This window comes from Vanellus vanellus (assembly GCF_965231255.1).
Source record: "Vanellus vanellus genome assembly, chromosome: 20".
NCBI lineage: Eukaryota > Metazoa > Chordata > Aves > Charadriiformes > Charadriidae > Vanellus > Vanellus vanellus.
This window is the reverse complement of record NC_138925.1, coordinates 5,187,440-5,200,022: the sequence shown is the minus strand read 5'-3', so window position 1 is coordinate 5,200,022 and position 12,583 is coordinate 5,187,440. Positions and strand designations below refer to the sequence as shown.

At 41.0% G+C, this 12,583-nt stretch overlaps 1 protein-coding gene across 1 annotated transcript in view; it reads left to right on the top strand.

Annotated features, from left to right (window-relative positions):
* Positions 1–12,583, top strand: part of KIF1B (kinesin family member 1B) — a 94,549-nt gene extending 81,966 nt beyond the window's left edge. The window contains exons 38-48 of the mRNA XM_082493366.1: positions 4,053–4,167; positions 4,731–4,864; positions 5,391–5,452; positions 6,167–6,312; positions 6,679–6,918; positions 7,309–7,380; positions 7,632–7,753; positions 8,544–8,693; positions 9,190–9,382; positions 10,027–10,145; positions 10,955–12,583. Of these exons, the coding sequence (XP_082349492.1) occupies positions 4,053–4,167; positions 4,731–4,864; positions 5,391–5,452; positions 6,167–6,312; positions 6,679–6,918; positions 7,309–7,380; positions 7,632–7,753; positions 8,544–8,693; positions 9,190–9,382; positions 10,027–10,145; positions 10,955–10,997 (1,396 nt within the window). The 3' untranslated portion in view covers positions 10,998–12,583. The remainder of the gene's footprint in view (positions 1–4,052; positions 4,168–4,730; positions 4,865–5,390; positions 5,453–6,166; positions 6,313–6,678; positions 6,919–7,308; positions 7,381–7,631; positions 7,754–8,543; positions 8,694–9,189; positions 9,383–10,026; positions 10,146–10,954) is intronic.

Genomic DNA, 12,583 nt, shown 5'->3' with positions numbered 1-12,583 from the left:
AAGGGGGGATGGAAAGGAACAGCTTAAGGGGGTCTCAGAATTTAACCCAGAAGTCTTAAACTAACATCAAGGTTTGTTGCTAGAACACAGCGTTGAAGTACAACAGTGATCTCAGGGGATATATTTATAAGTGTGTACATGCCTATATTATTCCTGGAACAAGCATGTGACAATTTAAGCAAGAGCCATGCTTTGTAAATTAAACTTCATAATTTGTGGATTTATACAGATGTATCACAAATTGACTCCAGTTCTAATAAGGAGGTGTCTGTTCCATGTACCTGCAGTTGTTTGGGCAACAGCAGAGCCCCGGTCTGAGAGCTTTCTGGCTGCATGTGTCTCCTCATTAGGGTGCATTGCTGCAAAGATCAGTCAGACTCCACATTGTTTTCCTTCAGTGTCTGCAACAAAGGGCAGCGAAGCAGAATGCTGCACTGCCGGCACAGCCTCTCCCTACTCTGACATCAGCCAAGTCACTTGACCGCGCCGTGGCTCTGTTTAGCTGGTGCAAAGCAGGAATATCTCTGAAATTTATCTCTGAATGAGTGTTTCCGGAGGGGAGGGGGTTGTTTAGGAGCCCATCCCTGGTGCAGCTGCTGTATGCTGGAGGCAGTATCCTTCTAGGCACTGAAATGGCTTCTTCCTTCTCCATTAGAGGCCTGGACTTTGAAATAGCACTGCGATATGAAAGGTGGATTCAGGACACTGCTCCTACCAGCTGAATGTCTTCCTGCCACCTAGTGTCTGTCATAAACACGGTGACGGGTTTTTTCAGCAGTTATTCTTTGCCTCCCACTGAGAAGTGGGTATTTTACTTGTAGTGTATTTGAATTGGACTGTTGCAAGTTTCCAGTCTGATACTATTGGATTTGTGGTTGGAAAGCCCAATACTTTCTGTTCTCTAGCAATTTCAAGAAATTCCTATATAGCTCTGTAGTTTTCTATTAGGTGGGCCACTTTGATAAACGATGAGCGTGAGTGAAGTGAAGCTGTTGACTGTCTCTTACCAAAATGCCAAGGTTTAAGTTGTGCGGTGAGCGCATGGCAGGATGGTGGAGTGGGATTGAAGCCCTAGTAAGAGAGATGTCTTACGTTTGCTCATTGTCTGCAGACTTGTTTTCTGGTTGGTGTGGCTGCTTGTTTTTTTGGTTTTTTTTTTTTTTTTTTAATTCCACTTGTTCTGTTCCTCTCAGCTGTTTCTGTTCTGCTTTTGGCTGCACTAACTGAAGCTCTTTCTATGTTTTTACAGGCTCTTTCTTGATAAGGATATGCCTAGGTATTTTCTGTTTGCTTCCTTTGTACATAAAGATTCTTGAAAATAGAACGCTTTATGTCTCATTTGTATTGCTGCCACTCCCCTTTTAGCTTTTACTCTTAGCTCATCCAGAAGTAGTATACCTCCTCTTCCTCCTCCTCCTCCTCCTCCTCCTTTGTGTCACAGGTTTATTCAGGTACAATTCAGTGGGGGACTTGTGAAGTTAAATTTTCCTTCACATGTAAGAGAGAGCTTCCTTTGTTCAGTCTTCCTGATTCTCAAAATGTGCCATCAGAATATAGTCCCTGTTTGTAGTCCTTGCTATTTTCTTCCTTTGTTCTGTATCAAAGAACTAAATTTGGAATTTCTTACTGTCTCTGACTGTGCAATGCTTGCCCTGTTTGAAGTACTAAGTGAAGGACTGAATGATGAGGTTACTTGAAATTCCAGCTCAGAATTGCACTGAACAAAAAGCAGTGGCGGCCATGTGACTGGCATTCAACCTCTGTTCTTAGGTTGGATTTGCATCTAAAATTTAACCATGTGGTTGCTACTTCTTAGTTTACCAGTTGGCAGAGAAGCGAGACGCGTAGTAGCTGCTCAGACTGGATTCTTTTTCCACCTTCCAGGTTGGATCACCGCCAGGCGTGCTGGCTGCACAGTCTGGGGCGATTTGCACTCTGCTTTCTGTGTTCTGCCTCTTTGAAAAAGACAAGGCCTTTAAGTCTTCAATGCTGTCAATTCACCACCTTTCACTAGTGCTAAAATCCACTTAAAAATCAGTTCTAACTATACATTGGAGCACAGAACAAGCAAACTACGGAAAACAGGACAAACAGGTTAAAGGCACCATTTTCCTCCGTGCACTGTTGACTCTGCTGAAAGAAGTTTGCTCGCTTCTGTTTTTTGTCTCCCTCTATAGCTATTCTAGCAAGTTCTGGTTTGGACAGGCAAGACTGTATATTTAACTTCCTGGCTAGACAGAATCCACTAGAGCGACTGTCTCGAAGCTATACTTGACTTCAACTTGGTGTTCATCTAAAAATCATCATTTTGTGAGAGGGGCATTTAATTCTGCACTGATGTACATTTTACAACTGTGTTCTCTCTTCATGAGAAGTCATGTTTGGCAAATGGTGCAGAGCTGATTCACGGCCTTTCCCATCTGTGAAGAACCAGGTTTTGCTACTTTTTCTTCCAGCCAGACAGTAGATGTGGAGCTTACTAAAAGTGTCAAAAATTGCTCTCATAACTAAGACATGACAAAGATTAAAACATAGGGACTCAACACAGATTTGTAAAGGATTAGAGGACAACCCATGTTGTTTCCGTAATCTAACTCAAGTAAGGATTATTACATTAAGGTGCTTTTAAAGTTAACCAATTACTTAGCATTTAGAGTATGTTTCTCTGTAGCATTTTTAATAGAAGCAAGATATTTAGAAGTACTTTTCTTCAGTATGCTACTTCAAATGCAAGCAGTATTTAGCGATATTCTCAAATTATATTACTTGACTGCACAGTTCATGGTGTCTCAGTGTATTAGCTCAGAATTCTGTAATTTTTATCAGGAAAAGGGAATTCTTGGGAATGCAATTTGAGATCAGAATTCTGTGTTCTGATATGCCTGCTCTTAGGCTGCTTCATGTTTGGGTTTGTTTTCATTTGGTTTTTATTATTTCTTTCTTCAACCCCCGCCCTGCTTTTTGTAATTTGGTTTAATTTTCTATTTTTTCTGAGATGGCCTTGGGCATTAGTACAGAAGCTCTCTAGTGATCTAACTTGTTTAAAAAAATGAAGCACTTTCTTGCTTTTAGTACCACATTATTTGGACTCAAAATGAGATGGAAAATCTCAATGGCAAGGGGATTTGGGAGGTAAATTGTATGGAGGTGATGAAGAATTAATACCTTCTTTTTCCTTATCAGTGTAGAAAAGCACGCCGTATTCCTGAATAAGGGCGTAGGACTTCTTTCCAAAGGAGCCACATGAAATCAGTCTCTACCTGTGAGAAAGGAGAAAGCTCGTTTCCCCAAGCCCCTGTTAGAGAGGAGAGAGTGTAATGGTGACTCTAGGTCTGATGATTTAGCTGTCCTGTGTATGATGCTTTCTCACTTTTTTTCTTGAACAGATGATCTTTCCTGATTGCTGGAATAGAACTGTGGGAGCCTTCAGCTCCTTTCTTTCCATGTACCAAATTGAAGAAACTTTTTACAAAAGTTTGTGTTAGATCTGCAGATTTTTACTGGAAGTTAGTAGGGACATAGAAAGAAATCTTTATCACTTGAATATAGGACTTATCCGTACCTATCAATCATGCGGAATCGTTGTCTGAAGCTGCTGGTTTTCTAAGACGAAGTATTAGAGGGTTCTCTTTTGCTATATGTTAGTCCTAAAATGTGGCTTATAAAAAAGAATCTTCCTGTGCACTTTGGAGGTCCAGCTGGGCTGAATTGCATCTGAAGCAATAGAGAGGAATTCTCTCTGTTTAGAAATACTGTTCTTTAGTGCTGACTTCCCTGTAGTGTTAGGACAGCTTTTGTTCTCTTCTGTGTTCCCTCGTTTCTCTTTTAGATGGGTCTTTTACATAATAGGCAATGCTCTCTTATGCCACACTATTTGAGGTAGTAGTAATCAATCTTGGGAAAGAAGAGGTGGATTTTGTTTCAAGTATTTGTTACGTAAGCCACTGAGAGTCATAGTGGATGATGTCAAGGAAGAGTTTCTTTACACTGACCGATGAGAGGGATGCAGAGGAACTCTTACTATTGAGCTTTTTACTGTACTTATTTTCCAGGACTTTCTATCGGTTTGAAGCAGTTTGGGATAGTTCCTTGCATAACTCCCTTCTCCTCAATCGAGTGACACCATATGGAGAGAAGATATATATGACCCTTTCTGCTTACCTGGAGGTTAGAGACCTGTGCTTTCCTTTTTGCTTGTGACTGAAGTGTAACTATTTGAGACAACAGACAATGAGTACCCAAGCTAAATATTTAATGGCCTAGGTGATTCGAATCCTGAAGCCAGTGCAAGTCTTTGATCATTTTCTGAGAACGGGGTGGAAAAATTTATTCACAGTTAACATCTTAATGTCAAGGTATTATTGCAACAAATGTGAAGTGAAACTGGTTATCTCCTTAACCTTTCTGTGCCTCATTTTGTCTATCTTTGTATCTGAAAATCCATTGAAATAAGTGAACGTTGATATGTAAGTACTACTCATGTTACAAACACCAGCCTAGCTCTTGGCCTTGCGTGCGAGACACTGTTGTTTTGTGTAGTCCAATTATTTCACCCACAAGATGCATCAAGAAATTTGGCAGTTCTCTTTCACAGAAACAGATATGAAAACCCCTCACCAAAGACCCACACAAGAACTAATTTCAAAAAGGTGTCCCACTGAAAGAGAGAAGCAGTGTAACTTGGCATAGTTGTCTGCAACCACTAATTCATTACTCTTTTTTTCTCTTAGCTTGACCACTGCATCCAGCCTGCCGTTATAACAAAGGATGTATGTATGGTCTTTTACTCACGAGATGCCAAGATCTCCCCGCCACGATCACTACGTAATCTCTTTGGCAGTGGCTACTCAAAATCTCCAGATTCGTAAGTCCATTTACCAATTTTGGTACTGATGTTTTATGTCAGCGTGTGTTTTTTCTCTTAGAGGGCATGGGGAGAACGTAGCTTAGTTTTCTTTATTCCTTCCTTGAAACTCTTCCTAGTTACAGTTCTCCAGTCTGGTTTTGAATATTCTTTCTTGCATTTATTTCAGTGAAACTCTGGTGGCTTCTCTCTTTACTGACCCCTTTTCCAGCCTTCTGACTGAACAGCTGGGAAGAGAGATCCATTTTGCAAGATTGCACATGGATGACCCTGATCCTCACCTGGAATTTACTACAGCAACTGCTCTCTGAGTCTAATGGGGGGTTGGGGGGAGACATAGGGGAAAAGCCATTTTTAGAGATCTTGCAGTCTGTCCTGGCTGTTTTATGTCAAGATTAGAATTCAGATGTAGTTGTAACTTACAACTATACTTAAGCTTCTAATTTGGGGACCACTTAACTAAAGCTAGCGTACTGTATTTCTGAAAATAATAGGGATTTTTTTCCCTCTGGTTTCTTGTGAACAGCAATCGAGTAACTGGGATCTATGAACTAAGTTTATGCAAAATGGCAGACACAGGAAGTCCAGGTAAGCAGTGACTGGGTGTTCAAGCAATAAAGATGCTGTAAACTGAAATATTGCAGAAAATTTCACAGGCAGAACGGCATAAACACTTCTGTCCTGATAGGAAGCAGTTTCTGTGTTTCGTAGGAGCAATGGAACATTGCTATTCCATAAAAAAACTTGTGCAGGCTTTTACTTTCCACTTGGGTCTGTTTACCGTTGGTGAAACAAGGATTCGCTGGAAACCTTCCATTTTCTGACATGGTTGTATCAGGAAACTGGGCACATACCGCAGTCATAGACTTAGGGACCATAATACATGGCTCATAACTAACACAGCTGAGGCTTGATTTTGCAGCAGTAGTGTTTTCTCTTGGTCTTTTGAAGATACTGCTGATATCTGATGCAAACTTGATAACTTGGAAGGACTGTAGTTCACGTAGTGTCAGTATATTTTTCCTCTAAGACCTAGCTGTTGAAGTTCTTGTGTTGAATTAGACTGAACAGGAGTTTGCATTATATTGTGGTCAATAGAAACTGCCTGAATGAAAGAAGAAAGCTGGACTAAATCAAATCTCTTTGGGCTGTGTGATTGCTGTTACTGAAATCATTGCCTTGTGTGTTTCCAGCCAAAAAGCAGAAGTGTTGATTATTCAGATTGCTAATTGATAAGTGTTTCTTAGTGGCATTCCTCTGGCTATGTTTTTAACATGTTGTATGTTGGTTTTTACTGCTCAGGAATGCAGAGGAGGAGGAGGAAAGTCCTGGATACATCTGTGGCATATGTGCGAGGAGAAGAGAACCTGGCGGGTTGGAGGCCCAGGGGTGACAGCCTCATTCTCGAGCATCAATGGGAATTGGAGAAGCTGGAGCTGCTTCATGAGGTGAGCAAAGAGGTCGGGGAGGTGAAAGGAAAAGCACAACTGTACCTCTGAATTTGCCTTTAGTCTACTCACTGTGAGACCTTTGGAGCTGAACGGGTTCCCAAATGGGAGTTTGTTCTCAAAGTCAAGATTTAAATAAATTCTCCAACAGAGAAGACAAAGTGTGTGGCTGGCTGCCGAGTAGAATCTTCAGCTCCCAATCTCGGTGTCTTCAACAAAGGCAGATTCAACTTCTAGTGCCATTGTAAACTTTCCTCCCTGGGGACAATGTTTACTGGTGTGAATCTTAAAAGAATGCATAAGAATTCAGTGCCGGTAGAACAGGCAACATCCGGGAGCAGATGATACCGATTTCTTTCTTACTAGGTGGAAAAAACCCGACATTTCCTTCTGCTTCGTGAAAAGCTTGGTGACAGCATCCCCAAGTCCCTGAGTGACTCGTTGTCTCCCAGTCTGAGCAGCGGAACCCTCAGTACCTCCACCAGCATTTCCTCACAGATTTCGACTACAACGTTTGAGAGCGCTGTGACGCCCAGTGAGAGCAGTGGCTATGACTCAGCGGATATAGAGAGCCTGGTGGATCGGGAGAAAGAGCTGGCCACCAAGGTATGACATGAGAAAAGCATCATGGGTCTAAACGGAGGTGCCAAAGATGATTAAAGATTAACGATGAGCTTCTCGGATAGCATGGTGAATATCCAGTACTGTGCGAACTTCATTTTAATATGCTCTATAGTGAAATAATCCGTTCTCACCAGCCACTGCTGGTGGCTACGTTTGTGCTACGTCGGTACCTCAGTCCCTTTCATTAGTAGTAACCAAAACTTTCTAATTTTATTCCCTTTTTCTGGGATTTTTTACAGCAGTTTAGAATTTGGTTATTCTTTCATGAGCTGCCAAGTGTGTCTTGGAAAATTGCATCTTGTGTTCAAATTCCTCTGAAAATCTAAATGTAAAATTCTTTTCTGTTTATCGTTTGTTTCCCTCTTGCCTTAGTGTCTGCAGCTTCTTACTCACACTTTCAATCGGGAATTTAACCAGGTGTACAACAGCATCAGTGATTGTAAGGTAAATATTTCATGCAATACAATACACTATATTTGTAGTACAATAGCAATATATTTGTATTTTGTGGAATCTGTTGATACTATGGAGAGACAAATTTTCTTTTTTGTCTACTGAGTAGGGAAATAGGTAATAGAAATACCTTTCTATTACCTGAGTGTTAGGCATGCTGAATGCTGTGTTCTAGCCAGGACTGAACACTGGCTACAAAAAAGAACTCCTTTGTAATATTTTGCCTATATTTGTCCTTACAGTTGTCAGATATTTCTCCAATTGGGCGGGACCCATCAGTGTCGAGTTTCAGCAGTGCTACCCTCACACCTTCATCTACCTGCCCTTCTCTGGTGGATTCAAGATGCAATTCAATTGATCAGAAGTAAGTACAGGGTATTAATAGAAAAACATTACTTCTCGGTGCTTCACAATCTCTTCGCTATGTTTTCTGATTATTTTTTTTCTTCCTCTTTCTTCCTTTTCCCTACTTTCAGGTATTTCTCTTTACAGCCCCCTCACCTCCAATCACTCTGCACAATTATTTTTCCCCATTTTGTTCTTTCGAAGTGTTTTCTTTTTTTTCTTTGTGCTGAAAGAACAGTCAGATGCTTGTCATTCCAGTCACCAGCCCAGCTTCAGTGTGTAGAGTCCACAAGTTTTTTTTTTCAGACATCTGTTGAAAAAACCTACTAACAACAACCCAGTTTGGCCAGTAATCTCTGTTTATCTTTCTCTGCTGTATCTGTAGAAGATATTTTTGATGACATAGGGACTAACTGCTTAGTGGGAGACAAGTAGTTTGTACCTTCCCAGTTTAACATCCCTGAGAGGAGGAGTGCCGATGAAGTAGTACATTTTACATCAAACCACATTAAGACACGTCTGTGTTGTGACTGTGTTTGGCAAGAGAAATGAGGGAGAAGTAGTGGCCAACCAACTTACTAGCAGTTATTATAAGTTCTATTCCACAGATTTTAAGGGAAATGCAATTTGATATTGTACAAAAGGATCCCAATGTCATACAGAAAATCTGGACTGGAGGATGAAACTTGTAAGACAGGCGAGGCTGTAAATGCACTTTAAATTCAGTTGTCATGTTCAATTGGTTTGTTGTGATTTAATTTTCTTTCTCTGCTTTTTTTTTTTTTTTTTTTTTTTTTTTTTTTTTAAAGGACACCAGAAGCAAATTCTCGTGCCTCCAGTCCCTGTCATGAGGTGGAACAGTTCCAGCTAATACCTACAGTAGAAACTTCCTATCTTGCCAGAGCTGGAAAGAACGAATTCCTAAACCTCGTTCCTGATATTGAGGAAATCAGACCAGGGTAAGTTTTCTATTGTTGTGTGATCAGGGCTTCCTGAGAGCTGTCACAAGGGCTTTCTGAGACTTGGTAGTTTCTTTGCCCCGTTTGAGGAAGGTAGATTAAACGGGTGATAGCAGAACTGCAGAGTCCTGTATGATGAAGGCAGGATTGATGAAGGCTGTGTTGGTATTTGGTCTCCGCAGCATTCTCTGCATCTGCTTAATGAACAGGATTTCCAGTGACTTGGTCTGTTATCATCAAAACCGTGGCTGAAGTTCACTGATTTAGAGATCTTTGTGGGTCCCTGTTTCTCTCAGACTTTTGCATAGTTCTTGAAGACAAAATTCAGCTTGCTATAGAACTCTTTCATAATACTGTTGCAGACAAAACATATTAAAGACCAAGTGTCTTATACAGTGTTTTGCAGTTAATAGGGATACTCAGTAGATGCCTTATTTGGGGGAAAATGTATTCCTGTTTATCTGTGGGTTTGTTTTGGTTTGTTTTTTTTTTCCAGCTCTGTGGTCTCAAAGAAAGGATACCTCCACTTCAAGGAGCCCCTCTCCAGCTCCTGGGCCAAGCACTTTGTGGTGGTTCGCCGTCCCTATGTTTTTATTTACAACAGTGACAAAGATCCTGTAGAAAGAGGAATCATAAACTTATCCACAGCTCAGGTGGAATACAGTGAGGATCAACAGGCAATGGTAAAGGTCAGTCTGAGAGCTATTGTTTATTTACTTATATAGCAGGAACATTGCAGATAGTAGTGCATCCATACCAACCTGTGTGTCATCTCTGATCTGAGGAGAATGCATCTGTGTTTTGGAGAATGTCTGGCATCTAATGATTCTGCCCACAAATTTCCCAGTTTCTTCAGGGTTTCTTATGTTTTGGACACAGTTGTACAAGAGACTGAAACTGACTGCTGTTAGGCATTGTATTTGCTTTTATGAGCGTGTGTTGGTACCATCACCATGTGTGTTTGGTTTTTGTAGTTTAGTTCATGTGGTGTTTAGGGGTTGTGTGTTTGTTTGTGTAAAAAAAAAAAACACCAAACAAACAAAAAACCAAACAAACCCAAAACAACAGACACAAACATCCTGCAAGGAATCAAATTAACTTTACTCAGCAGCTGTTGAAGTCCACACTCATGACTTAAAACTGTATTTTGTAGAAGATGTCCCATTTGACTGACTAATAATATCCTGGAAATGGCCAGTGAAACTTAAATGAAAGACCTTAGGGCTTGTGGTTTTTAGGAATGTGACATAGCAAACTATTCCTCAGAGAGGAAGTGTGCATCAGCTTCTGTGCTTGTAGACTTCAGTATTTTAAATTGTCCTTTATATTCCAGACACCCAACACATTTGGTGTATGCACAAAGCATCGTGGGGTCCTGCTCCAGGCCATCAATGACAAAGACATGAACGACTGGTTATATGCCTTCAATCCACTTCTTGCTGGCACAATACGGTAAGAGGCAGTTCGTGGGCAGACAGTGCTGCAAAGGTAAAGATAGAGAGATAGTCATAAGCAAGGGCAGATAATTTGTCACAGAATTTAATCTTGTTCTGAAGAATTTGACAAGGTGGGTGAACTGAAGGAGGGAGGAGGGTGGGCAACAACAACAAAAAATAATAACGAAACAAGCCCCGTATTTCAGGAAATGCAAGGCTGTTGCTTTGGCTTGTGATATTCTTAACAGATATATTCCAACAGATATATTGAATGCGTGTGGCATGCTTCATGCATTATTACACTTGGAGGCCACAAAATGGTTTCCTTGTATTGCTGTTTTACAAATTTATAAAGCTTACTGCCTCTGTGCAGGCGGGTCTGGACTGCCTTTTCATTCTCTTAACTGTGAGCTAATGCAAAAATTCTCATTTCCTTCTCTTTTTTGAACTTCTCGAGAAGCCTTCTCATTAACACAGGTGACAGACATCCCCTGCTTGCTGGAGAGATCTTACTACGCTATAGTAGCTCTTCCTTTCAGTAAAAAAAAAAAAAAAAGGAAAAACGAAGCTATTACTGTACAGCATCAATTAATTTCTTAACAGTGCAGTCCTTAAAGATCCTGCCTTCCTTTAAAGGAGCACAGCAGAAGAGTGAAAAGTCTTTCTCATTACAGCCTGTGATACATTTGACTTGCTAAACGTATGGAGTAAACTGGGACTATACAAGAGGATTTTTAAAAAAAAAAAAAGGTGGACAAACTGTGGGGAGGGAAGAAAAATAAACTTCCAGAATTCAACAAATACTTTTTTACTTTTCTTGTGCAGGTCAAAACTGGCTCGAAGACGCACGGGCCAGCTGAAGTACTGAATCCATGTAATGTTCTCATCTGTTCCCCCTAACTCACCTTCTGATAGATCAAGTGTTACCTCTCATTTTCTCTTTGTGATTCTTGCAGTTTCTCTTGTATGTAATCCTGTGGCTTAACACCCCCTACCTTCCCAACTCCTTCAGCACATTTTCTAGGTATTCGAACCCTACCTTGTTTCTTTTCACTTGTACTGAGAATCATACTAGTAGCATGTGGCCAAACAAAAAGAGAAAGAAAAAAAAAATCAAAAAAATTGAGTGATTATGCACGACTAAAAAGAAAAAAAAAAGTTTATTTTTTCTTATAACAATTGTTTTCCCATTCAAACTGACCTTTTGGTGTCTGTCCCACTGTCTGTTGTTGTCTGTCTAGACTGCTGCAGGTTTTTCATTCAATTTGTGACTTGGCAGTAGTCATTGGTTCCCTCAGGGCAAAGTTCTAATGCCAGGGAAAGATAAATTCTTCTATGTAGACATTACCCAGCCAGGAACTGCAATAGCTCCTCAGGCTTTCTGGATCCAGCCTCTAATTTAAACACTGTTGAAAGCTGATATTGGACAAATCTATCTGGGCAGACTGATTTTGGACTCGGTGCAAGTTTTTGAGTTTCCATGGTCCAACGGGCTAAGGGTGAGCTGGAAAAAGACGGGGAACAAACCAAGAGGGGCTGGCTAGAAGTATCTGCCTTTAAACTGTTGCTGTGGGGTTGCAGGTGAAGAGAGCTTGGCTTTAACTCTTTCCCAGAACATTAACACTCGCTCCTCTGCCGAGGAGACAGAACTTGTGCTGATGTGAGGAAAAATAAACAACATCGCTGAAATATTAGATGTAATCCCTAAAGTTTTAGATGCTTAGCCTCATACTTGACAGATGGAGAGCGGCAAGTGGAAACAAAAGCGTGGTTGTTCCCTGGGGCGCTTTCAGGGGATCACCGCGGGAGGGCAGTATCTCCTCTTTCTGCTTTTAGCCCCGACTTCTGAGTTCCTGTAGCGACAGTTCTCACCTCTCTTGGAAGAGATTTACGGTTGTCATTGGTGTGTTAGGATAGACTGCTCCAAAGGCCTTCTTTATGCATGCATTCCGTATCTCTGACACTCAGAGGACATCCCGTCTGCTCAGGGGGAAAGCATCCTCTACAAAAGACTTTCTAGACCTAGCGCTTGCAGTGTTCTCTAGGGAACAGCAGGAGACTTTCACTTCCTTTTGGAATAACTGTTGAAGGTCTCCTAAATTTCCCTGCTACAATTTTCATCAGCTAAAACCCCCTAGTTAGTTTTAACTTCAGAATTAATCTTTTCTGGAGGATGGATCAAGTGGACTCTGCTCCAGGTCGGTGGGGTGTAATAATGGGCTTCTTGGAGATCAGCTGGGTGGTGTTAGTTCTTGACCTACAATCCAAGTTCTCCTTGTGGCCAAAGTTTTGGTTCTCGCCCCGTGAAAGGAAAGCAGAATGAATTTCCTTTCTGAGAAGTGAACTCCTCTTTCTTAGTTAGGTTTTCGGGGAGGTTGTTGGAGGGGGAAGGTGTTTGTTTTCTTTTACTATGTTTCAGACTGCTGTGCTATACTTTCTTGACTTACCTTGAGC